The following is a 27,516-nucleotide window of genomic DNA, read 5'->3' as shown; positions in this document are numbered from 1 at the left end:
CAGTCTAAAATATGTGTGGCTGAGGATGCACTGTGGTTTCAAGTAGGAATTAATTTGTGGGAGTTGAATGGCCTGTCTTCATGCAGAAGGTCAGGCTGGTCACGATGTTCCCTTCTGGGTTTATAATCTCTCATCTAATCTATTCATGCTGAATGAGAGGCAGATGCTCGCCATTGAGCTCCTGGACCAAAACTTGGCCCCAGACGATTTCTTCATCTTTCCAGCAGTGCATGGACATAGGGCTTGGCCCAACAAGCAGCAGGAATCCCTCCCTCTACTGCCTTTATAACCTCTGACATAAACATTCTGTATTTAAAAAAACCCGAACAACAAAACCCCCACAAAAAATAGCCAAAAATTCCTTAGGAGATTCAGGCAAGCATCTGATGAGTTATCTGGAGGGACTGAGACCGATTGGAGCATGTTATCAGTCCTCTGGGCAAGGGTTTTATTCATCATGTTTGTCCTCTTGGCTAACTATGTGCCAGATGCAGTTACTGTGTGGAGGAAGAAGCCAGACCAAACCCTGTGAGCTCACAAGGCCGGCACAGCCCTCGCCCAGCTGCCAGAGCTCCTTCCCCTGCCCAGCAGGGTCTTTTTTCGGGGAAATAATTTCATTTCAGCTTTACTGAGCACTTAGAGATATGTGTTCAGTGAGAAAATTACCCCAAGTCCTTTGCTTGGTAGTTTTGAGGGCTTATTTTTTTTAACAGTTCTGTCTGTTTTCCTCCTGGTACGTTTCCTCTGTACATTTTCCTCCTAGAGCAAAAGGGACCGCATGAAGGCGTGGGTGCGGGCACATCTCCCCAGCTGCTGCAAACAGAGAGACTCCTGGTCCATCTACGTCTTCGCCCCTCACTCGAGGTAAGGCAGCTGTGCTTGAGCAGTGGTGGCGTGGTGGGCACAGATATCCGTGTTACAATGGCTCACCCTGCCCATCTATCCCAGATGTGTCAGTCCACAAAACTCCCAGTCCTTGCTCTAGCACTGTATCTGGGCCACATAGCAAAAAGCCACTGGCTGCAGAGAGCTGCTCCGGGACAGGCATGGTTGGCACAGGAGAATCCAGTAGAGACCCATAGCCCAGGGCATGGCTGCAGCTTTATCAAGTTCATCACTTGCTTCGTCAGTGATGCCAGTGCTCTGCAAGTTTTTCACTCAACAGAGCATAGGGAGTTTGAAGCAGAGTGGAGAGGTGCTGCATGAAGCTGAGAAATCTGAATTTGCCCCTGCTGCATGCTTACAACACAGCAAAGGACACTCCTGGACCTCCTGAACCTGCCTCTCAGCCTGGACTTCTCTGTCCTCCCCCTGACCTTCCTCCCCCTCCCAACAGCCCCCAGAAAACACCCTCTCCTTGCCTGCAGGCCCCCAGCTCTGCCCTTCCCAAAGCCCAGCCACACCGAGGCCATCTGGGCTCCATGCTCTCCTACGTGTTCCTCTGGACATGCACTCACGCTCAGCGGGGGTTTCCCCTGCTTGAGCTGGTGGGCCCCGGACAGCATTCGAGTTCATTCATACAAAGATTAGAGAGATTTTCAGAAACAGACTTTGGGAAATGTAGTACAGTTTTATAAATCCTGAGTCCGTGTACAGCCATCTGTCACAATAAATAGCTTCTGTCCCTTTGTTCCGTGTGCAGTCAACCCTTACGGGCTTGCTGGGAGTATTTATTCCTCTATTTAAGCTAAACCTGAGCACTACGGACCAGGTAGGGTAGCGGATCCAAACCTGACTGCATGTCCAAGTTGTGGAAGCAGCTGCTCCATTTCAAGTGACCCAAAGCCCCCTATGAACCGTACCAGAGCTTGAAATTTGGGGCCTAATTCTGCATCTTGGATCCTTTTCTATTCATACCCTACTCTGCCCGTAGCTTGCAGCTCTGCCAGGGAGGGGATTGGGAGATTGTAGCTCATCTGCTTTGCAAACGGAGCGCTCGATTCCCCTGCCATGTGTCGAGCTGCTGCGTTTCTCCCCAGCCAGTCGAGCATTAATAGCTAGTCTGTGTGTCCTCTTTTTTTTTTTTTCTTTCTCGGCAGATTCCGTATGATGTGCAATAAAATCATCACACACAAGATGTTTGATCATATCGTCTTGGTGATCATTTTCCTGAACTGCATTACCATTGCCATGGAACGACCCAAAATCGAGCCTCACAGTGCTGTGAGTTTCTGAGGTTAATCTTTTCCTGTGCTCCCGGTGGAGCCAACACCCGTGGCTTGGACCCCACTGCTATGCACTTGGTCTCACTTTTTCTCTTTTTTAAATGGGAAGCTGCCAGCACCCCCTGTGTACCCTTTGAGTTAGGTTCAGCAACTCTCCTAGTTCACACCCAGTGTCATTTCAAAGTACAAGAGCAGAGCTCATGACCTGCAATATACTGAATATCCCATTTCTGCAAGTACAATCAAGGTTTTAACACATGACATAAGCATGACATCTGTCTCAGTTTCCTTCCCTGATAAACCTTCAAATGTTTTTTTTTCTCTCAACACAATGTTCGTTTCTTCCATCTGTTCTCCACGGGCACGTATGTGTGGTGCGAAGGGAATGGGGGAAACTGTTCATTTCATACTCTTCTCTCCCCTTTGTGCATCAGCTTTGTTGTGACACAAGAAAAACTGAATTGATAGGTGCTCAGTAGTGCCATTTTCCCAAACGATATTGGTTTAATAGACTATGTAAGGATTTCTCAAACCAGACCCTCGCAGCACCAACATCCATCAGAGGGTCAGAATCATCCTATTGCTCTTATTTTAGCACAGGTTTTGGCTGAGAGATACACTGGGCTCTTGCTGATGTAGTGCAAAAGACTGCTCATATCGCAATCGTATAGAATCCTGTTTTGTTGATGTAGGCGTGTTAGGCTGTTCATTTTTGTGGATCTTCAATGTAAGACCTTAAAACTGGAGTCTTGGATGCTCTGTTCCTATTTTAAGCTTTCCCTAGTAGTCCTCCTTACTGTAATAGTTTGCCCAGAAGTACGTCGCCTAAATCCATTTTTTTTTCTTTTGGTTATCATGCAGTCATGGTGCACTAACTTGCATCTGCAAGAAGAGAGTAGGGCTCCCTGCCAGCTGATCTATCAGGAGGAAATCACCCTGCTGTTCCCCAAATGGGGGATCCTGAGAATGTCCCTTGAAATCCCAAATGCTTCTTTGGAGCCCCTTGCTTTGTCCTGTGAGAATCACCGTTCACCAAGGCTGGCTCCAAAAGGGACTGAAGTTACACAGAGATGAAGGGAACGGGGTGACGTGCATGAATCAGAGGAGTTCACAGCAAGGAGCTGTAGCATGAGTGCAGAGAGGAGTGTGCAGGCCCTGCCTGCACTGATGGAGCTCTCATCTGGAAACCGAGTTAATTTAGCTTGAGTTGTTTAAAATAATTGTATGTTGCTTCCCTGAGCTGTGGATTTTCGAGCTGCTTCAAGTGAGTTCTCTTTCCCTGTCCCAGTTTCAGCTGGCTTATCGGAACAGGGGATGCTGTTGCTGGTCACCACGTGCTCCCCATCGCATAGTGTGCGACATTGGCTGGGGAGATTATCCTGTAAAATAGCCACACGTTTGCCAGAGAGGAATGTAATATCCTCAGTCTTTCCTCCGTGCTATTGCTGTTTTATCTCCAGCTCCACAATCAGGTCCCTGTCTCTTTCTCCTGCATACTGCCTACCCCTCTACAGCAGTCTTTTGTGTGGCAGTCAGCTAACAGCCAGAGATGTTTCCTATCATGGCTCAGGCAATCACAGTGCAGGTCTAGGACCTAATTAATTATGGACTCAGTATGGAAACAAGCTACTCTGTGGTTCCTGAGTCACTTTCAGTAAATCATGATCTGGCAAGCGAGAGAGTTGCCAAGGTGTTTTGTCTTGTTTAAATTGCATCTCATTTTGAGCAAGAGATCTGCATCTCTTACAGGACTGCTCTGTAGGGAGAGGCAGAAATAAATCCAAAATTTTTGTTAGCAGAACTGGGGCTGGTTCAATTGTATGCGCACATGCATGTGCATGATCTTTCCTCCAGCCTCTGCCTTCTGCTGTCCATTTCTCAGCACAGGCAATCAGAGATTGTTCAGGGATTAGGGAAAAGTGTAATTTATTTAATGATCATCATTAAAAAGCAAGGTTTCTGCTAACTACAGATAGGGAACCAGTCCACAGTCTCATCTGTAATCACTAGCTCCTATAGCAGAGCGGTGGCAGTGAGGACTGCGTGGTCTGGTGGATAGCACAAGGGACTGGGAGGTGAAACTGTTGGGCTTCACGCCCAGGTCTAGCCTGTGGCTTTGGGCAAGTGGATCAACCTTTGGGGGGCAGGTCTCAGCTGGCGTAATCCCTCAGAGATTCGCTGGCTTTGGTGGAGCTGTGACGAGTCATGCCAGCTGTGCCCCGGCGTCCCGTGGGCCCTGCTTGCCTTGCAGCACAGCCACTCTAATATTGACTTAATTTCTAGGAGAATTGGGAGCTCAGTGATATTTGCACTGTGTGGTGACGTCCACAGGTGAGGGGCAGGTAGAGATTTGTCAAGCATGCTCCAAGGTGTGTGTGGGGAGGGAGATCTCCCTGTTTCTGCTGGGGGGGTGGGGAGGGGCGCGGGATTTGGGGGCAAGTGAGGGGATTTGGGGGCAGATGGGGAGATTTGGGGGCAGGTGCCGGCGGCTGCCCCTGTCCATGGTGCTGACACAGACGCGGGCACTGGCAGTGCTGAACCGAGTGGAGTGTTATTGTCTAAATATTTAGATTTTTTTTCCCTCTTTGCGAGCAAACAGTCCAAGACTTGTTTCAGCACAGAAGCTGGAGAACAGTTAACATCCTCCCAAGTATACACAGAGAGACGTACAGCTGCAGAGACCATGCTATAAAACACTGTCTCTCATTTTCTTTTTCATAGGAACGGATTTTCCTAACGCTCTCCAACTACATCTTTACAGTTATCTTCCTGACTGAGATGACAGTTAAGGTAAATGTAGCTGGAGGATAAGTGTGCCTTTATTATATTAGTGATATTTTATTCTGGTGGACTGGCAAAACCCCTTGGTCTACCAGCTACGAGCAAAGTGTATATTTTCCTCTTCTGAATCATATTCAAATACCTACCACATGCCTTATTCTGAGCACGTTTTTACATCAGAACAATTTCACTGAAGTTGCTCTTGATTTACACCATTATATGAGCAATGGGATGCTTCAATTCAGCAATCCTTCCCTATTCAGCAAAGCTCTTGAGCACATGCTTAACTTCAACCATGCATGTAAGTCCCATTGTCTTCAACAACCAATTGTCCCCAACAACCTAAGCAGCTATGTGCTTTCCTGAGGAGGGAGAGACTTAAGCACGTTGAAACACTTTGCTGGATTTGAGGCAGGAGGCTCAGAAACCCATTGCTGTAAATCTCTTTTGTGTAAATCATATTCATTTTGCAGAACAATTGTGCTTTCTTTGGAAAGTTTCTCTAGTTTCTTTATTTGCAAAGCTTGTAAATGATTGCTTTGGGTCAGCCACTCTGAACCTTGACTCCAGCAGTCTATAGGAATAAAATGTGATCAAACTTTTTTACGCCAAAGCTAAACATGTTAGGAACAGTTTTGTGCAGCTATGTTTAGCTGCATTAAAGTACATCAGCTGTAAGGGACAATCTGGGATGTTTCTGCAGAGGTATTTTTACAATCCTTGCAATATAACACTTTGCTGATTTGTCTAATTAGGCTTCTATACTGGGAAGCAAATGGACTCACAGACTTGTATCTGTAAATAATGCATTCTCAGCAGGTTGCTAACTGGAAGAAACATATTGGATGCGATAGTCATAATTTGTTGCAACTTGGTGTCCGGGCAGGTGGTGGCACTAGGCTTGTGTTTTGGGGAGAAAGCCTACTTGAAAAGCAGCTGGAACGTGCTGGATGGGGTGCTGGTTCTCATCTCCGTCATTGACATCCTGGTCTCGATGGTGTCAGACAGCGGCACAAAAATCCTGGGGATGCTACGGGTTTTGAGATTGCTGAGGACGCTGCGGCCCTTAAGGTAAGCAGAGGATGAGGGGAGGGGGGTGTGCCAAAGGGGGAGCTGAGCCCCTCCTCCCGCAAGCAGCAGCATTTGTGCAAGGGAAGGGGCAGGCGAGACAAGGGCACGGCGTCTGTCGCCAGCGTTGTGCCCAACCTCCTGCTGCTCCGCAGACCATGAGCGTCCACAGGTCCTGCAGAGCCGCAAGGAGCTCCGGGTGCTCGCTGTGTTTTGGGACCAGCCCCAAGTGCAGTAGTAAACTGATCAATGCCTCTTATGCTCATTAAAACACACATCCCCTGCTATTTGTGTTCTCATTTGCTCTGTGTAAAGTGCAGCTTAACAGCTTCTTCTCCCCCTTTCCTTCAGGCAGTCGATGGCTTTTGTAACAAAGAAGGAAATTAGTAGCAGGTGGCAGATCATTTTTAAGGAAGCAGAGACTAAACTGTTGCTTAACCTAGGATGCAAAGAAGCTTTTTTTCCCTCAGCTCTCCATTTATTTTACAGAGATGTTTATTCTGAAAATTGCCTAGACAAGATGAAAGCAATTGTCCTGTTAACTTGGTCCACCATCTCTGGCAGCAGGCAGTATCCCATGCTCCAGCACCAGGCACCCCTCCGACAAGAACCTGCCCAAGGACCAGACTCTTCCAAACAGGCATCTGTTTTGTCCTGTACCCCAAGGCATGAAGGTTTCTCTCCATGCTAAATGCAGTCTTTCTTTAATACCATTGTTGCTGCTTTTGTTATGCAGCAACTAATAAACCTTCCTGCTCCAAGCATCTTTGTGTGCTTGTCATATCTTACTGCTGCTTCCTTCATCAAAGGTTTGCTTTGAGTCAGGATTTTCTCTTTCAGGACAGAAAAATAGGATCCTGCTTCTGACAGAAGATGTTGTTTTACTACCCCTGTGTGAATTAAAGTCTAAATAACAATGGCTGTGCCTATACGTATATCTTTCAAATATTCTCAACAGCTATGAAAGATGCTCTGTTAAATTGGACTATGTGTATGTTGTGCCTGGTGAGTTTTAGGACATGAGCTACTTTTAAGCATTTTTATCTGGACAGATAGTGCCATTGGTGTGGTTCAGCTCCCTGAGCATGTGACTAGACTGTCTTCCTATGTGACACCAATTCAGACTCTTTTCTCTTCATGTGTCCCCCAGCATCTCCATGTCAACTGTAGTTTCTGGGGGTAATATCTGCCAGACTGCTGGTTCAGCAGATCTGCTCTGCTCTTCTGTTTTGGCTGATTTTTGACCTGTGCTAAGAACACCTACAAAATAATCTGGATAGCTCTGGGTAAAAGATGGATTGATTTCTCATCTCTGTACTGTGGAATGCAAGTTTCTCTTTTGAGGTGGTGTAGTTAAATAGGACCTAGAGGAAGAGACGTGGAGTGTGCTGAGCCCTGCTATAGTTACCTGTCTGACCTAGTAAAAGCTCTGTATTCTTCTTCGTAGATCTGTAGGTATGCCTGGCCAGGAACTGGGTTTTTGTTTACTAGAGCCTTTCTCTGCAGTCACCTATGTGCATGAGTAGTCTGCAGTTATGGGGAATAATCCACTGAGTAACTGCAGGCTGGAGGAAGACCTGCCATCTGGAGCATGTGCAGGATTAGGCTCTTCCATTGCTATTCCATTCCTGTTGGCATTTGATATGTTTTCTCAAGAGAGTGTGTGAATGTTTTCAGCCAACATGCTGCTTTCTACTACAAAGGAAATGTAAAAAGACAGCAACAAGCCCATTCCCTAAATGTGTTCACAATCAGTTCTATTCCCCTGTAATTAGATTTGTAGGAAATGAAAAAGCAGCCCTCAAACTGGGGGCTTTTCAGTAAGTCATAAATCTCCACATGTGTAAACCCATCTGCCTCTGCGATGCACATCTGGGCTGCTGTGAGCACGCCTCTGCCCACAGCTGCCCGCTCTGCCGTTGCCGCGGGCTGCCCCGCACGGCTCGGGGATCACATCGTCACTGCCTGGGATGTTCAGCTGGAGCGACACGGGCTGACAGCTGGGACAGGTGACCTGAGATCCTTGCACGCTGTGGCTCCAGTCCCCATGTCTGGGTGAAGTCCCCTGTGGAGGAGATCAAGCCAATGTTTTTCTATTCCAGGAAGGCGTAGGGCAGAGACCAAAGCAAATGCTCCATCTCCACCACAGAGGAGCTCACCCGGCTCCTTCTGTCCTCTCTTTCTGTGGGCACTCGGGGACAGGGCTGAGGGGAGGACACCCTCAGTGAGAAGCAAGCCATGGCTGTGCCTGTCACACTTGAGAGCAGGGACAGCCCTTTTTGTCTCTGCATTGGTTTTCCTGGTTGATGGTCTGAAGGGGTTCTTCTTGCAAAAGACCTCCTTCATTCCATCTCTTATTTTTTCCTGTGAAAACAACCCCATTGCTTTATGCAGCACACAAAACCACACATGCCTGTGTCTTTTGCCCAGGCATTAAAAAAAAACTGGCCTGTGTGCCAATCGCAGGCTTTTGATTGCATGATTGATTATCAGCCTCTAAATTGAATCCATGAGGATTCGAGCCCAGCTTTATGACCAGAATTCCAAAAATATATTCACAAAGGAGCGACATTTAAAGATGTTTCCATGACCATCTGATGTTTCAGCCAGTAGAGGGATTGCTTATACAATAGCATTCCTTCCTAATGCATTCAACCTGCTATTGTTGGGATCAAGTGTTGTAGCTTAAGATACAAGAGAAATCAAAATTGAAAATGTATTCAGATTTAACGTGGATGGACTTCAGTGCTGGTTTAGTCTCTACAGAGCCTGGTCTTTGACTTCCAAAGCAGATAGATAAATTATTCAGTTTTCATACCATCACAGTATGAAATAGTCATTTCATAGACTCTCTTCTATCTTTCATATTATCACCTTTGCTAATTTTTCTTTAATCTGTGGAAGAAGGTATTCATTAATGTTGATCTGCTATTTCATCTAAGTGCTACTTCTTCTGAGAGCTCTGATCAGGCTAGCAGGCTTAATGTTAGTAAATGTGATCCAGCTGGGATGAGGCTGGCAGTGGGTTTCTAGTGTCTCACACCAGGGGTTTAACAGCATTGGGAATGCTGAGACCAGCAGAACCAGGAAGAACTTGAGGAATTAACATTTCTTTACAGTGAAGGAAAAAAATGGTCTCTCTTCAATTTCTGCATTTGTCATATGCCTAATGCAGACTGGAATTGTCCTGAATGCAACTTTGGCAGGTCTACGGCTCTGGCAAGCCCAGAAGGCTCCAAATCAGCTGCATTCTTCAGCGATAAATTGCAGGAGTCGTGGGTCAGATAATATGAGTTTACAAGTCTGATATCAGCAGGATCTTGGGCAATATTGATGAGGTGCAGGGATGCTGTATGTTGACATATTGGAGGTAACACTACTAATTTGGAAATGCTGAGAATTTCATTGGCACTTCTTAGAGAGTTATCAGACTCTCAGGAGAGTGGCAGGAGTCTTTGCATGGACTTGCCTCAATGTTGGAACAGGCCCTGAGTCTGAGGCAGCTCCAAGGTCCGAAGGTTTTCATTAGTAAAAACTATTATTTTTCAAAATCTTTTCAAAGCCTTCTTTCCCTGTAGGGCTGGAAACAGCATTGGTGTGGAGCTAAACTGGTGGCAGCTTTTACCCTCATGCATTCTCATTTGAGGAATTCCCTGGTTGATCAAAACACTGAAAGCAGCCAAATGCTGCAGTTTCTCAGCCCTTTTTTTCTCAACATGCATGACTTTGTGAAGTCAGATGAGCAACCTCCTATTTTCTCTCTCTGCTGGATACCAAATAGTATCTCACAAGGGAAATCACTTTATTATTTCTAGAATAGGTTTTTGTAATAAGTGTTCGAGAAAATTATCAACTTCAGACTCTGGAGACTAGATTTCTTCCTTGTTCCCTAAAATTTAAGGATGCTCTAGTAGTTTAGACCACATGCCTTCAATTTAGAAGACTTGACTTTGGTTCCATCCTGCGTGACAGTGGACAGAATACCTAAGCCAGGATCCCTAAAGGCACCAAAGTACCTAATTATCATTGAAATCATTGGAAATGAGTTGTCTACATACCTCTGAGAACATGGCTTGAGATGCTCCCATGCCTCAGTTTCCCATCTGTAGTTTGGCAGTTGTAGTATTTCACCTAGGACTGTGTGAATATAATATGTGAGGGCTTGTGAGGTCTTTAGACCGTCTGAGGATCCAGAAGAGAGATTCAGCCTCAGACTGTTCAGTCCAATGCTTGTTTTGTGCACTCAGATGGCGTGGAAGACCCTTTGCCTGTTGGGCTGGACTAACCAGCTCACTGAGTTGGGCACACTAACCTGCTCTCCAGCCTCCCCTGGCAGCTGGCCTCGGCTCATCTCACTCTTGGTGCGGGTACAACGTGGCACCAGCAGCGTAGCTGCCCCAGCACAGACCTCAGCCTGGGCTAGTTCGTGGAGGCAGTTTTGGCAGCCCATGCTGACCAGTCTCCATGCTGCCACAGCTGCATGGGGTCCACATCATCCCCTGGGGCATCTCAGCCCTGAGCAGCCTTCTGGTCCGTGAGCTAGCTCAATCCCAGATCATTCCCTAAAATAACTCAAATCTGAACATCAGGAAGGCTGAGGTGTCCAAAACAGGGAACCACAGCAGCTGCATGGAAGAGACACCCAGCGTGAGGAATAGCAGCATCTGCCTTTTGTGTTTCACGGGTAGAGTGGATAAAAATACCACTGTTTCTTTTTTAAAACGATAATTGATGAGTTACCCTTGACATTTTGAGTAAATATTTAACCATAAGAAAGGGGAATAATTTTTAGCTTTTCAGGATACTGTTTAAAGCCAACAGTTTTTGAAAGACCTGGTGCCTGTGCACTGAGCACTGCAGTTTGCTAAACTTGTCAGCTCAGGGACAGGAGAGGATTGGTGCAGGCTTGTTGTGGTCCCAGCTAAGGCCACGCACATCGGGCATGTGGATGTGTCCATGGAGATCTCAGCTGGGAGTGGGGGAGAGGAGGAGAACTTGGATCTCCTCCCGGCAACAAAACTCCAACGGTGCTTCAGGTAGTGCATCCAGACTTGAGGCAAAATGGGAGAGGCAGTGAGAGGACCCCCATGGAAAAAGAGAGAAACAGGCAAAAACAGGAAGGTGGGAAAGTTTGTGGCACTTTTGAGTGCCAAGTGTTCAAAGGAGTCACCAGCCAGTACCCAGAGGCACACAGGCACTTCCCTCCCCTCTGACTTACACAGCAGACAGCTATTTCTGCCTTGGGAAAGCAGTTTCTATGGCATCAGTACAAATTGATTTACAGCACTAGTGAAATGCTTAATTCCAGTTGGCATCAAGAGGAGGGAGGCATGCAAACTCTTCAGACGCCTTTCTCGGTCCTCTAGCTCTTTGCCTTCAGGTTGGTGAGCCTGAATATCTTGTTCATCTTGCCCAGCATGGTGAGATGGCTTCAAGCCTGTCCCTTCATTGCAGTGTTGTCCTTTAGAATATAGCAGTTTCTCCTTTTTTTTTTTTTTTTCCTACCTGCTTCAGTCATGATGTCCATGTTATTCTTTGCCAAACTTCCCATATAATCTAATCCTCTGTTACGAAATTCTGTGTGGTACCAGACAGAGAGGAGCTGCAGAAATAAGACTAGATGCCTGTGGGCCTGTTGGTGAAGTTTCATCTGGAGGACACTGCTGGCTCAGTAGCTGAGGTTGTATAAAGCAGAGACTGTGGTGGTACTGGGGGGTAGCTCAGGTCTCTGTACACAGCAGCACTATAAGGACACGTACAGATTTTTTTTATGATGAGGGTGGTGAAAGACAGGAACAGGTTGCCTAGAGAGGTGGTGGATGCCCTGTAGCTGGAAAAATTCAAGGTCAGGCTGGATGGGGCTCTGAGCAACCTGATCTAGTTGAAGATGTCCCTGCTTATTGCAGCAGGGTTGGACTAGATGACCTTTAAAGGTCCCTTCCAACACAAACCATTCAATGATTCTATAATGACTGCAGATGTGCAGGCAGCTGTGTAGGAGTGGCTGCTCCATTTCATAGGCTGAGACAGGGAAATCAAGAGCCTTGCCTAGATCTGTGCAGGAATGGACACTGGGAGGCCCTCTCTTTGCAGTCCTGGACAGGCTACAGGCATGTGTTTGTGGATGGCCCAAACCAAGAGTCTGGATCCCAGGAAAGGTGTGATCAAGGCTGGAAATCTAGAGAGTTCTTTGGACCAAATGATAGGAAAGGGAAAATGCCAAGGCTTGAATATATTACAGTGAATGATAACTAGAAGATGCCAATGAGCAAAGAGATCAAGAATAGGTGGTGGGTTAAATTAAAACTATCATTCCAAGTTTGAAAAATATGGGACTAGCTTATATATCTTGCTTTCCTAGTTCCTTCTCCAGTGGCTTTTCTGGCCTGGATCCTCATATGTGGTCTCCTCCTCCTCACAGGTCAATCTTCCAGAACTGCTTCTTCCATCGTGATTTTTGAGTTATTTGCCACTCCAAAAAATTCCCTAATGCTGTTTCTTCCACATCTCGTATCTTGATTGGAGCCAGAACTGGGTAAGAACTGGACTAATACAGCTTTTGTGCTTCCTTGCCCCAACAGAGTCATTAGTCGAGCCCAAGGACTGAAGCTGGTGGTGGAGACTCTTATGTCATCCCTGAAGCCCATTGGGAATATTGTGGTCATCTGCTGTGCCTTTTTCATAATCTTTGGGATCCTGGGAGTTCAGGTGAGTCCCCTCTAAGCTTCAGCACCTAACCCAAAAGCATAATGAGCCCCAGATGGCTCCACATCTGGTTATCTGTACCAATGGGCAAACTATAAGCCTTTTTGAAACTGAACCAATGGGCTTTTTGGCCTTCTTGGGGTACACTTCTTGCTCCTAGTGAGAAGAAAGCAGGTTTCCCATTATTGATTAGCCATTAAAGCCTCATTTGCAGTTACAGCCTAACAACAGTGGCCCAGCAACACGCACCCCTAGCCATAGCTGAAGGAGCAATGGTTAGAGCCAATTAGTGGGGTTGGTTTTGCCTCTCTCTGGTTCCATCGAGGTCCTCAGCCCAGCTCCAGAAATGTGTGCTGGTTTTGAATCTATAACTCTGCCACAGTTAACAGCCTGGAATGACTCAGACTCAAGGGCTTAAGCAGCTCTCGGTCCCTGCCCCAGCAGCACAGCACAGCCTTTCTAGTGCTCTCAAGACACATTTATTCCTGAATTCCAAGTCTTGACTATATGTCACTTGATGTGTTGAACTTTCCTGAAGCCTCCCTGTTTCATGCAGTGGTACAAAAGTCAGTGTGATGACCCCTTAGAGGCACAGAATGGGTTTTCTTCATCCTTTCCCCACCACAAGGACTTCTGCTCTGTCTGCAGTGGGACGTGAATCAAGATATTTCTCCACTTTCCCTGGCCACAGCACAGAAGGGTCAGGCCTGAGGCATGATGTGCTTCTCAGGGAGACTGCTGTATCCCATCCTTGTTTCATCTGGGAGATAACATGGGGACGTCTCCCCTCCACCTTTCTTCTAGGTATAAACCAATTGGGAAATAGAAACTCTCAAAGCTAAAACCGTTGGTTTGTAAACTCCAGAGAGACTTTGACCTGGAGATTCATTCAGATTCTGACAGTTTGTATAACTGAAAGCTTGCAGAAATAGAGATTTCTGAGTCTGCTTCCTGCCAGCTCTGCTGGCAATATCCTCAGTCCCAGGAGTGCAGGAACCCGGCGGGGAAAGTGGCAGAGTTTCCAATGCAATTGGTTTCTGATTACCTGGAAAGAAGAGATTGTTTCATATAAATATTCTGACATAACATTTCTTTCTGAAGTTTATCTGATCTGTCATAGCCAGCTTTGGAAAGCAGCTGTGTTTGGCTTTGTTTTGGAAAGGTGTCTTATATAATATTTTATACTAATATACTGTTTAAGTAATAAATACAGCATTGGAAATAAACAGAGAAGGAAACCATTCCATCCATAACCACCTCAGCAGCTAGATTGGCTTAGCATTACAGTACAACAACATCCATCCATTATACCGAACAGATTCATAAAACTAAGCATATCCCATAAAACAATATAAAACTCAGACACAGGAAAATTTATGCCAAACAGCAAAAGTTTCAGTATGCTCTTTGAATTTCCTGCCTGCTAATCGTGATTGCTTTCCCTAGTGACTTGCAGTCTTACGTTAAATTGTCATAACTATTGATGTGCCTAAGTGGTAGATACAAGCAAGACTGATCCTGTATTCAGGATGCAAAATTCTCAGTTAATATTTATGTCTAATTAGGTGTAAGATGAGGGCCACAGCTATTTTCTATAAAAATATGATATATCAAAGTTACAGTTCTTTTTCCCATGTAAATATCAACTGGGGATCAAAGCAGAGGTTTTTAATGTTATTAAAATCCAGACACACATTTCTAAGGGTGTTTCCTCTTAGCATGACTGTTTTTGTTGTAGAGCTTACCCACATGTGAATAGTCATTCATAAGACACAAGAAATGAATAGCTAAAACAAGTACAGTAGGAAACACTGGGCCTTTCACTTTCAGAAGTGCTAAAATCTGAAGCCTGGACAGGGATCAGCATTTTTGCAAATTGGGTTTTGTATTTCCAAACCCTGTTAGTAGCTGCATTACTGCTCCCATCTGAGTGGCATTACAGTCCAGCTCCTGGAAAAGTTATATTTATAGAACATTATATTAAAAACAGTTGTTTACCTTCCTGCTTAATTAAAACTTCTCTGTGAAGGCTATATCTCCCAAGTCTGCCTTACTCACAGATAGTGTTTCTCCATGCAAAGATCAGGGAATACTTCTCTTCTTGCATCCAGAAGTTTTATGACTGCTTTGAGTGGTGATTAATTTTGCATGCCTAGAGAACATCCTTCTGCTGTTGATTTCTGAAGGAAAACCCACGCATTACTCCACAGGTTATCTTGTTCACTATTATTTCTACTGATATTTGTCTAGAACAACAAAACCTGTCAGCATCTTTTCTCTGTATACCCAGGTGGTGTTTTAAGGAGCCTGGAGAGTACACTCCAGGAGCCATTTCCCCCCAAAGCAGTAATGTCAACAGCTTCTGTCAGCAAATAAAACCAGATTTCTTGGATATCTCATGGGCTTTGATACCATCCTTCCTGCTAGCATCAGTGACCCTGTCTGAAGCAGTAATCATCCCCTGCCACTCTCTGTTCTGTGCACGGGAAGCACCAGGTCTAGAATTAAACACGTGGAGGCTCATGTTCCTCATGCAGGTGTAAATCAGGAGCTGACTCCCTAGGGGCTGCAGCTCTCCTGGCTCACACCAAAGGAAATAAACTCAGGATCAGGTACCAGCACCAGCTGGGCTTGGCTCCTTAAGCTCTGCACAAGGAATATTTTCAGAGACTCCAGAACCTAATGATGGCAGGAGAACAGCATTCAGGGTCAGAGACCAGAGCAGGACTGACAGCAGCCTTGATTCAGCAAGAGCCCAGTGTCATTCGCAGCGGCTGGGCTCCTCGCTGGTGTGTTCCCTTGTGACCGGTACGACCAGGGCTTAGTCCATTGCTGTGCTTCTTCAGCGCCACCTTCTCTCTGCTGACAGAGGGCCCCCGTTACACTTAATTTATCGGTGACTCTTGAAACCAGCATCGTTAACTGGGCTGAGAGTCGCTGGAGTCATTCCACGTGTGGTAAGAAGCCATTAGCAAGTCTGGGCTATTAGTTGGGGCTACGCTTGAGCTGGCGACCCAGAAGCAAAGGCCTTTAGGCCAGTCTCAGATCACTGAACCAGACAACCTAATGCACAAGGTGGGTGTCCTAAATGATGTGAAATCATGCATTTGCTCATTAGGTGCATATTACACAGGCTGCTCACACTTAATAACCTGCATGAATGAGGCCATTTCTCTTAACTTCTCTGGCTGGTGTGGGCTGTGTGGAGTACCCCAGGAGAAATGCCCATCATCTGCAGAGAAATCCTGCAGACTGAACCCTTACAGTTCCTCTCTTTGTGTGTTTTGCAGCTTTTCAAAGGCAAGTTTTTTGTCTGCCAAGGGGAGGACACCAGAAACATCACAAATAAATCGGATTGTACAGAAGCAAGCTACAAATGGGTCCGGCACAAGTATAATTTTGATAATCTCGGCCAGGTATTAATAGAATGGTAATCTGCTTCTTTGCTCCTTTACCTCCTTGATTTAAAACCTGTGCATTATTATCCCATGGGATTTTCTTACAGGGCACTACCAGTCACAGTAAATATTCAGTTCACGTACACAGCATTCTGCCTCTGTAAATCCCAAAGGTAGTGTTTCCAAGCAGGCATACACTTCTTTTCGGAACAGAACAAGCACATGTGGCTTCGTGGAGTACTTAATTGCTTCACTGCTACATAACAAACCAAATATATCTTGCGGAAGGGCTTGTCTAATAGAGCTGGACACTTTCAACCATCTCTGCAACACAGCCTTATTTTAGCAGCATGGTAAGGACTAATTAGTTGGGAGCAGCAGAGACCTGGAGGGTGGAAATGAAGCTGCTTTTGTCTTCGGCTTTGTGGTTTCTGAATTAGCGTTCATTGCTGAACCAGGCGCTGGTATTGATGGGTTTTTGCTGCCAGGAGAAACCTTGGGCATCAAAGTGTCCCATTATCAGACAGGTAATGATAATCTTCAGACAGGAAAGGGCAAAGAGCAGTAAAATATTACAAGTAAAAGAGCTTTAGTGGAACTATGTCTAACTTTTTTTCCATGTATTTCTAGGCCCTGATGTCTCTCTTTGTTCTGGCCTCCAAGGACGGGTGGGTGGATATCATGTACGATGGCTTAGATGCTGTGGGAGTTGACCAGCAGGTACGTGCTCTAGCAGAGCTGTAAGAAATGAGTTGTCAAAGGTCGCACATTTTGCCTCTTGTTTTGCAAAGTGCTGCTAGCTTCCACAGTCAAATGGGGTTATGGGGTTAGGCTTGAGGGAGGCATTTAACCCAAGTCCTGGGGTGTGACAAGGAGTCCAGTGAAAAGTCTGGATTTGGACCTAGCATTTTCCCTACAGATTTTGCAACATGACTGGTGTAACTAGCATTAGGAGAACTGCACCTATCAAAGAATGGTTTGACTTTTTAAGCAATTTGGACATTTCAGGAGCAAAGAAGTACTTTGTGTAGGTACAGGTTTTCAGTGAGGGACTTACAATAGCTGCAAAGGATGCTGCTGTCCTGCTGTTAGCAGAACAGAGGTGGTTTTTCTGTCCTCAAGGTGCTTTGTGTTTTGGGAACATTCAGTTAAAATGGCTCAGAGGACTAATTTTCAGGAAGAGCAGAGCACGCTTTTCTGCCTCAAAGGGGCATCTATGGGTTTTGTGGATGGGACAGCTGTATCAATTTGCTCCCCTTTTTTTTTTTTTGAGGTTCACTTGACAATTTCCTTCCTCCACTTTGCAGCCAGTCATGAACTACAACCCATGGATGCTCCTCTACTTCATTTCTTTCCTGCTGATCGTGGCCTTCTTTGTCCTCAACATGTTTGTGGGGGTGGTGGTGGAGAATTTCCACAAGTGTCGGCAGCACCAGGAGGAGGAAGAAGCCAAGAGGCGGGAGGAGAAGAGGCTTCGCCGGCTGGAGAAAAAGAGAAGGAGTAAGGAGAAACAGATGGCTGGTCGGTAGTCTTTCCTCATCTTTCTGAATCCTGCTTGACCTTCCACACGATCCCCTCCTCCCTCCCCTCCCTGCCTCGCTTCTGGTGATCATTCTTCTCCCAAAAGCATGTCCAGCTATAAAATTTGCATGAAGAAAATAGTGTTGTTTTAGGCTGAGCAAGGAGCCATAGAAGCCTTTTTAATGGCTGCATGATTTGCAATGACCTTTCTGTTGGAGGTTATTTAAATTAAAATATAATAATAATCAGACCTGGAGCTTCTTGGATAGCAGAGCTCAGTGTTACACAAATAGTGACAACTGCAAAGATCAGCAGTGCCGGATGGCACCATAAATCTTCTGAGTCATGAGCACTGTTGCTGATAACTGGATTCACTATTTGGTTTATTACAGCCTTGTAATGCCACAGTGATGTTACCTGTCCCATTTATCAAGCAGGTTTATTTATTGGCACAGTAACACCACTGCTATTCAAGAGTGTAATAAAATAATGGAGCCATCTCATTCTAGTAACGCTTAAAAACTCCTTAGAGAAACATATCAATGCATTTGCTTGAGAAATACAGATTAGAAAAAAAAAAAAAAAAGGCAGTTGAGGAGAGTAACTAATGAGATAAAATAGCACTGATGCAAACCGAACCAAACTCCAAACTGGATATGCAAGCCTGCAGCCCTGCCTCGAGAAGGCTTTACAGGTGAAAAGAGGCTAGACCTCCACTCTGCCAAAAGTCTCCAACCTGACATTTGTCTCTTAATCTTTTTTTTTTTCCTCTTAATTTGGCTGAATAAGTAAGAAATAAGTCAGCCAGAGGCCACAGGTCAGAGGTACTCTTCTTCTCGCATGCTCTCTCTTCTGACTGAACTTTCTCCATTGCCCTTTGTGTCCACAGCCTCACGCTTTCCCTCCCTGGTCAGTCCGCCTGCTGCTCTCTCTGTGTCCCCTTTCACATCTCTTCTCTATCTTTGACAGACTTCAGTACTGTTTAAGAGGCTGTCTGATCAGGCGCTTGTTCCAAAAGCTGGTAATATAAGTCTGTTTAATTTTTTTTTAATAGCCTAAGAGGTGTTTAATAGCTGTGACAGTCTTAATCATGCAACCATGTACCACAACGGTGTCTCAGCCTCTCTCAGTTCAGCACTTACCCAGCACTTACCTTTGGTCACATCTTTAAGTCCCATGAGCTTCACAGGTTTTGTAACCAGTAGGATGTATCACACCAGCCTCTGGACATCAAACTTTGGTTTATGCCGAGAGCCTGGCTTCCTCGATGGTCAGTGGAAAGATGGAGGCTTCCTTCAAGAGCGGTGGAGGACACGTTAGACTGTTCTCAGTTAAGTGGGATACAGATGGAAAGAATTTTTTTTTTCTTTTTCACATCAAGGAAATGCTTAGAAAGCTCTTTCAGTCAGTCCAAGTTCCTAAACATAGTTTCAGGCTGATGAGTTAAAAAATGTCTTTAAAGGCTGGATAGAAAGATCCCTATTTAAAGTTGCAGTTTTGGAAAGCAGACATTTCTGTAGAAGAAAAATAAATGTTTGGTTATTATTAATGACCTTATTTATAATGCTAGAGGAACTAGATGAAGAAGAGACATAAGTCTGGGCAATTTCCCAGCGGGAAGGAATCACAAACCATCCTTGGAGATGCAGTTATTCATTCAGTCCTATGAAATGCCTAATTAAAGAGGCAATAAACAGCTATTTTACTGAGGATCAAATATTGCTGAGTATTCAATCGCCATAAAAACCTTTAAAGAGCAAAGTATGAAGCCCTCCAAATCACTTCAGAACAGTTTTCCCAATTCACATTCAGAGAAACATTGGTTTTAATTGACCGTGTCCAGCTTTGCCCTCGGAGGCAACAGATGCCATTGCTCAGCTTCATTCTGCATGGTAGGAACTTGCAGATGATACCAAGACTAGGGATTTGATTATGCCAGCAACTGCATGGGGGTTCCTTTCAGCTGGGCTTCCTGACTGTCCTCAGATGCCCAAACCAACCTGTGGATGTCAGACATGGACAGATGTAGACATCTAACTGGTTGCAGTCATTTTTAATTGTAGACTCTTCAAATGCATTTACCCAATCAGACATCTGAAAACCAGAAAAGCATGTGAGATCCCAGCTCGGTGAGATGTAGGCAGATGTAAGGTGTGCTGGCCCAGCAGGATATATACAGAGTCCACCTTCAGAAGCGTCTTCTCCTTCACCATCGTTAAGTGAGGGGGTTCTCAGGGATCTCTTGGTCCTCCACCTGTGATGTGGGAGAAGCGCAAGAGCCCTTCCTTTTTCATGATGAGCCTGTGTACCTGACCCCACCTTTCACGAGGGACAAGGAGAGGATCCCGCAAGGAAACATTCCCAGTAGATGCAATGGAGAGCCCGAGAGACGTAGGGACCTCTGAAGGGGAAGGGAAGTCTTGCCGTGTGTCCTGCCGGGTGATTAATGCCGTTTCGTTCTTTTAGATCTAATGCTGGATGATGTATTAATGGAGAGCTCAGCCAGTGCAGTGCAAGGTACTGGGAAGTCGGCACGTCTCGTCCCACTTGAATGGCAGTGCTGTGTCACTAACGGCTGGCCACCGCTGCTGTGAGGCATCCCACTAAACCGTGTGTGTGGTGCAAAGCTCGTTTGCTTACTTCATGGCACACGCATATCATTCTGAACTGCAGGTCTGCAGACCTGGCTCAGGACTGACACTTGCAAACCCTTGATTTACCCCTTGATCATGTTATGTTCTTCAGTATTATTTTTTTTCTGGTTTTCATTAAGACACTGTCAGACTTTTCATGGTGTTTTTTTTTTTTCTTTTTTTTTTTTTTTTTTTATTCCTTAGAGAATAATGACTGGACTGTGAAATAGGTCCTTTATTGTTTACTCTAGCTTTCCAACCACCAACTTAGGAGTCTCTGAATAATTTGCAGGAGTGTCTCTGGAAGGCAGGCAGTCTCACTTAAGGAGGTTATTTCATTATTTCTCCGGCCCTTGCTTATTGCTGCACAGATGCTGTGCTTCAGGAACACTCAGTATTTTTTCAGCAAGGTAAAATTCAGCATGCTGCAGACCCTCACTGCTTTAACAGAGCGATCAACCCTGCAGCAGCCCTCAGCATGGACATGGGCTTTAGCCATTGTGCTGCCCAGATTGTAAATTATTTGTATTTATTGAGAGTTGCTCGATCCGTGAGGCATCTTGTGAATTAACAGAAATAAAGATGCCACCTCAAAGATGCTCCAGGTCCTAGTGGGGATGGACCAGCTGGGCTAAACACTGCTGGGGGGTTGACCTGGCCACCCCGACCAGGGCTCGCTCACGTCTCCCTTTCCCGTCCCCCCTTGCCAGGACGGTGCTCAGGGCTGCATATCTGTCCCTTGCTCTGTTTATTTTTAGAAGAAGTTTCGATCTGACAAGCATTGTGTTTAATTCATAGCTTAAGAATATTAGCCTGAATAATTAAAGAGGTGCCAACATAGAAACAAATATAGCTGTAATTTTCGACAAAAATAATATGCTAGAGAAATTGTGCCGTTAAAACTCTCACCTGTGAACAAGTTCCCACTGCTTGAGATGAGGGCAGAGCTCCATCCATCTCTCACATATTGCAAGAAGTTTTGATTAAATAAAAATTGCAAAGTGAGAGCTATTGGCTTTCACTGCAGAGGATAACTCAGGAGGACCGAGGTTCCTACCTTATATTTCTAAGGCCTTGTTTGAAGTTATCACAGCATATTTTAATAAATCCTGAATCTCCTTCCCATTGCCATTTCTGGTATTTTTATTTCTTTGAGTTCATTCTTGCTTTTCTTGGTAGGCTTCCTGTCCTCTCCTGCAAAACGAGGGCAGCACAAGGTGTGGTGTTGTCATTGGGTTTGGGGACCTGTTTATTTTTTCTTCTTTTTATTTGGTTGTGATTCCTCTTCTAGTCGTACAGAGCTACATCAAGGCTAGTTTATTTCATTTTCTTTTTAAGGCACTGAACTCATTTCAAACCTCTCCGTTATCCCATGCAGGCTCAGAAAGACTCTCTGTTTGACTTTAAAAAGTGTGCGATTGTCAGGTCTGTGCTTTGTGTTTCCTTTTGTTGTCTTTTCTTTGGATCCAGTGGTAGTGAATCTACCATGCTGCTCTTCAAGCACTGGTGTGAGAGAATAAATGGATTTTCTTTCTGAACCTGACTGTGGGGGATATGGGGAAATCGGTCCCAGGTGCTGTAGATGAACCTCCTGTGGTTCAATGAGAAATCTGGAGTTGTGACCCCAAAACTTCCACACATCTCTGCACTTACAGAGAGTTTCTTTCCTCTTTCTGTGAAGATAAGATGTAGTATTGTGTGTGTGTGTGTGTGCGCGCTGCTGCCTGGTGCTTAGTGAGATATTGTAATTTTATTTTTTCCTTTTTTTTTCCAAGTCTACATTCTATCACAACTGGAATCTTCTCAGTGGAAATAATTTATCATTTTCCATTTTTCCTTTTTTTTTTTTTTTTTAATAAATCCATTCAGTACAATAAAAGCCAAGTAAAATGCTGTGTTTAAATAAAAAAAGTTCTTTCAGAGCAAACTACTTTTTAACCTAATAATATTCTTGATACAGTTTGTAAATCCAGCTGCGTCACGGGCTCATTGCTCACTGGTTTGCAACTGTTCTCCAGATATACTCAGACCTGCAAAGTAGTTAATTCCCTTATTATATGAGAAGGAAGAAACTGGAGGAGACAGTAATGGAATTGTCCCATTCTCGTGAATTCCAATTTCCCGTGCCCACGCACCTCCGGCTCGAAAGCCACCTCGGGGAAAGTGGCAATTTCTCTCTTGACAGGGCTATATTCGGACGCAGCCACTATTCAGAGAGATTTTGGATCCACGTGCCCAACCCAATTCCCCCCAAGAAAATGCAGTTGATGGGAAGAGAGCGGCCCCAGCCCCATCTCCTGTGGAGCTGGCCAAGCCCTGGGACTCTCTGGGAGCTGGCAGTGGCACCGCTCGGCAGAAAATGGGGCTGCCCCCAGCACCGCTTTACTGGTCACCAGTGTCGTGTCGCAGGTCACAACCTAGTTGAGATGAACAGCAGCACGGAGCTTAATGCCCCAAACCTGGGCTGTGATCATCAAGGCTGAAGGGAGAAGTCAGAGCGGGATTAGGAATGGGAAATGTTTACCCGGCAGCAGCAATGGTCACTGCCTTTCCAAAGGGGCAGGAGAGGACAGCGGTGAGTTTGGGTACCCCAGGACACGGCCTGAGGCTGCCACACTCCCCTTCCCAGCCCCTGTGAAGGGGATCAGTTGTAATCCCGCAGGATGATGCCGAGAGGAGTACAGAACATCTGCTTGGGAAACAGCTTGAGTTGAGAGCCCGTAACAAGGATGAGCTGAAGCCAAGTGCCCGCCCTGCCAGGCACCCGCTCCCCTCACCGGTCCGGTCTCCTTAGACCACCAGTGCCCAGGGCAGGTGTGACTCTCCCAAACCAGCACCCAGCCAGCTGCAAAATCTCCTTCCTGCCTGGGTCGGGAGGAGATTGCTCAGGCTCTACTGTCTGAGCTGATTTTCTCCAGGGTGACAATATCTAAATTTGAGTGACTTCTCCCTCTCCTCCACTCCTGGCCTCCAGCCACGGTGAAGCAGCTTGATTTACACCCTGTTTACCAGCCTGGTGTCTTGTAGTGGGCTTTTGCTGTATTTCCCCATCTTCTCACATTCTCATTCTGCCAATTCTTTTGTTCGTTTGCTCTCCTCCTCTTTTCTTTAACGCCATGTGTGCCGGGAAGACAAGTTAACCTTTCCAGTAATAACCAAGACTAACCCAGAGCTCTTGTTGTTCTTGACACAGTGTATTGTAACAGTACAGTAATGTGGTGTTGTGTTAGTTGTGAAGTTCACCACCTGGAGTTTAACAGATGTCTGTATTTCCCAAGATGTTGGTATTGTTTAGAACTTTACTGCAACAATTAGAAATTACCCTGTGTGATAGGGGGCATGGGCTTTGTGTCTGGATAATTATACAAGAGCAACACCCAACTTCTCTGCAGAACTGTGCAGGTCAGGTTAAATAAATGGTATTTATACAATAGTAAGAAAATTGTTTATCTGTTCAGAAAGTTCCCTGCCCACCTAGACACAGCAGGTACTTATCTATAGTCCTCGGACAGCATGCGAGCTTGGGTGTGGTTCATCTCGCAGTAATATCTGTATCGCACTAATATGCATGGCCGGCACGCAGAGACCGGTGAAGCGAGTGGTGGCATGGTTCATAACCAGGGTTGACAAATCCCCTCTTAACAAAGTTAACAGGGAAGGACGAAACACTTACTGATGGTAATTTTCTCAGGCTGCACGGGCATCTGTGAGAGCAGCGTCCAGAGACATTTGGCTGTGGAAACTTGTGGGCATGTGCTGGGAAAGGTGAAAACGAGCTTTGGGGTTTTGGAGAGGGGGCGCGAAGGGGAAGAAGCCTTTGCGGACACATGGACAATTAGCAACCCTGCTTATAAGGTCATGCACTGGCTAATCCAGGTGCAGGAGCCCTGCACAGGAGACATTTTACAACCTCTTTCTAAATCCTCTCTCTATTCTAACGGCATCGGTGCTATTCTGTAGGATTTGGAATTACCTGTCAATCAAAGCTAAGAAATAATTTGAATTCCAGTGTAATTATTCATAAGTAAATCCATTGCAAAAAAAGGCAGAAACATTGACATTTTTCTTTTTGAATGTGAATTATACATAAATGTAGAAGAAGTTAGTGATCCAATTATGATGGTGTTTCTTTCTGAGATGATAAGTTGGTTCATAAAAATAGGTCCTATTCCTAACCTAATTGTATTCAAACATTTCAGTTAATTTGCTACTCATAATTTAGCATAATGCGATAGAGAGATCTTGACTTTATGGAGATTTATGCAGATTCTGAAATATCTGACAAACTATTATGAGTCAGCAGCTACCAGTCTGCTTTTTTGTAAGCATTCAATAGATTCAGCATGAAAATTCATTTTATAGACCTTTTCATTGATATCATGCTTTAGCACTCAGGTACAGATCACCTAAAGCACACTGCAGATCAGAAAGTGAATATTAATACTGACTTTCATTTGTTGACACTGAAGCAGAATTTTGGGTGTTCCAAACCCCTACAGAATAAAACTGCTGAGTGATTTGTTTCTCTGGTCTCTGGGCTATAAGGGAAAGGTCTGTCTCTATGGCAAAAACAAAAGTTCTCTGATTTTTCAGGATCCTGATATGAAGCAGGGAGCACATGAAACCATTAAATCTGTGGGTTTGATTGCAATGTCATTGGCTATTGACAAAGTGAATTCTATTTCTAGACAAAATTTAATTTTCTGAAATTAGTTTTCCTGGAGGGCAACCCAAACCTGTGCTTTGTGGCTTCATTCTGCCCAAATTTTTGCTCAAAATAATGTATCAAACTATACATTTGCTCAACAGCACTAAATATCAAGCCATGTAATTCTTACAGCTCAATAATTTTCATAACCAGTTGATCATCTAATTATGAGAGTAATATTATACTCTGACATATTCAAGACAGTCCTTTCCACTTCAATCTGCATTATAATGCCTCCTTGAAAATTGTACTGAATTATATACTCAGCCTTGGCATTTTCACATTAGAGATTAGGTGAGTAAATGAGTTTATCTGTAGGAACATTCGGGGTCTAAAGAACATGTGTCATCCCTGAGGCAGCCGAACATGGGAATGAGTTAAACAGTGAAATCTGTACTTTGATAATCTTGCCTAAATGGAGGATCGTTATTTTCTAATCGCTAAGGCTGACTGATCAGTTTTCCTTGGTGTTTTTATGGACCATTTTTCAGGGCTCTGGCAGTCAAAGTGTTGAATTTTGTTCTCTCTACAGTTTGTTGCAAAGAACATAATATGTCTCAAATACTTCTCTTTCAAAGACCACCTCTAACTCAATAGCCTGTATTTTTAAGCCATCATTAGTAAAATCTGTCTCCAATATCTGACCGTTAATTGGGTTTTCAGATACTCTGGGGACTTTTAAGATCAACAGAAACAAAAATTGTTGTTTTAATTTAAATTTAATTTAAATTTCCCTACAGGGAAAACATTCATTAGCAGCACAATAGTCCCAGATCACCTCATCCCTGATGCCATAAGGCTGAGTATAGCGCATGTCCCACTGAAGATGTTTAATGGATGTAAGATGACGAGAGCCCTGCTGTGTATTAAAAATGGTAACAATGCCAGCAAGAAAAAAAAGGAAATAAAAAAACCAGCATGTTCCTGTAATCGGTCTAGAATTTATCATCTTTGGAGTTGGAAAGTGAGGGTGCATTGACTTCAGAAAGATGCAGAGAAATGACTTGACGTGCCTCTCCGCTCTCCTCCTCCCCGCTGCAGAAGCACAGTGTAAGCCCTACTATTCGGATTATTCCCGCTTCCGCCTCCTGATCCACCAGATGTGCACCAGCCACTACCTGGACTTGTTCATCACCGGGGTGATCGGCCTCAACGTGATCACCATGGCCATGGAGCACTACCAGCAGCCGAAGGTACTGAGCGGGGAGGGAAAGCAGGGGGGGACAATCTCAGCCACCGTAGGATGTGCTGATGGGCAGAGTTAAGGCCAGTTTTGCTGTTAGACCTCAGGGCCCCCGTTCACCGTGCCCGACCCGTTCCTTTGCCCTGTGGAGTGTACCCATCCTGCGGCTGGCTTCTAGCTCAAACTATGGCTTTTGGTACCTGGATCCCATTGCACCTCTCCCTTCTAGTTAAGTGCAAACGGACTGCTTTGAAAATGAGGATGGGAGAAGGTTTGTTTGGTTTGCTAGACACAATTGTCATTGAAATCTTCCATTTGACTTAGGCTTTCCACCAAAAAAAGGAGAAAAGGGTAAAAAGGTAAGAAGAATTTGTGAAATGTTGCTTTTTGCAAAGTTTCTTCTAAATCCACAATATCCCACAGGGCCCAGTTTGCACAAGCACTGGATTTCATGTCGTTCTTTAAAATACATTTTAATATATTAGTGCGCTAAATTCCTGGGTCTTTGTCATACTCTGAAAATAAATACAGCCTGTCCTGGGATGTCAAGTCTCTTGTGCGTAAGAATGAAATGGAAATAGCTGCCTTTGCCATATAACTTGTACTTATTTTTATTAGCCACTTTCAGAATGAATAAATATAACACAATAGGAGGAAATATTCTTTAAGACTAGACAGGACTTGAATACTTAATGTAAAAAAATCCAAGCAACTAAGACATGGAAGCGAGGGGGAAAATATCCTCCAGCCTATCCTAAAGAAGCCAAAAAGTGAAAGGGCACAAGCCCAATTAATTTTTTCTTTTCAGGTCACCTTTAAATACCCTGGAAGGCTCATTGCATGATTCAGTCATTTGGTGATGAAAAAGGTTGTTGGCTAAGGAGCCTGTATTGGAATCGCTCTAGGGTGTGCGTCTTACCGCAGTCGTTTTGCAGCTACATTTTCTCTTGTATTATAAAAATGTTGGGCAGGCTTTTGTTTTTAATTTTCTTTAGGAAAATAACATTTTGTCTCTAAGCCTCTGGTATGCAGCATCTGGGTAATAACTCTAAGCTTGGGCTGTGCTGAGATGACAGCACAGTTAGAGCCATGCACATGCTTGAGAGTCTTGCTGAATCAGAGCCCCAAAATCGCTCTGGTCTGGGTGACTGATGGCTGGGATGTCACAGATACTTAAAAAGCTAAATGTACCAGAGAGCTTTATATCCAAACTAATGACTGCTTGGTGTGTTGGTGCTGAAAGAGGTTGGTGGTGGGATAGCCTGGGATGCCCTGTGGATGAGATCCCAGCTTGGCTGTCCATAGAGACGATGGGCTGCAGTGTCCGTAGAGGTGGTCTGAGCAAAGAGCTACT

General features: G+C 44.9%; 1 protein-coding gene across 19 annotated transcripts in view; it reads left to right on the top strand.

Moving 5' to 3' along the window:
• Window positions 1-27,516, top strand: part of CACNA1G (calcium voltage-gated channel subunit alpha1 G) — a 149,950-nt gene that overhangs the window by 96,807 nt on the left and 25,627 nt on the right. For 9 of the 19 annotated variants that reach the window (XM_033002242.2, XM_033002239.2, XM_033002233.2 and 6 more), the window contains 10 exons: window positions 764-864; window positions 2,040-2,163; window positions 4,887-4,955; window positions 5,833-6,017; window positions 12,596-12,722; window positions 16,010-16,135; window positions 16,748-16,837; window positions 17,425-17,638; window positions 20,105-20,155; window positions 26,021-26,172. In XM_033002242.2, coding sequence (XP_032858133.2) covers window positions 764-864; window positions 2,040-2,163; window positions 4,887-4,955; window positions 5,833-6,017; window positions 12,596-12,722; window positions 16,010-16,135; window positions 16,748-16,837; window positions 17,425-17,638; window positions 20,105-20,155; window positions 26,021-26,172 — 1,239 coding nt within the window. The remainder of the gene's footprint in view (window positions 1-763; window positions 865-2,039; window positions 2,164-4,886; window positions 4,956-5,832; window positions 6,018-12,595; window positions 12,723-16,009; window positions 16,136-16,747; window positions 16,838-17,424; window positions 17,639-20,104; window positions 20,156-26,020; window positions 26,173-27,516) is intronic. The other 10 variants (XM_033002244.2, XM_042802485.1, XM_033002236.2 and 7 more) reach the window with 3 other exon arrangements.

Source organism: Tyto alba, unplaced genomic scaffold, assembly GCF_018691265.1.
Source record: "Tyto alba isolate M040663 unplaced genomic scaffold, T.alba_DEE_v4.0 Super-Scaffold_39, whole genome shotgun sequence".
NCBI lineage: Eukaryota > Metazoa > Chordata > Aves > Strigiformes > Tytonidae > Tyto > Tyto alba.
Note: the sequence above shows the minus strand (reverse complement) of the source record. Positions and strands in the feature narration are given on the sequence as shown.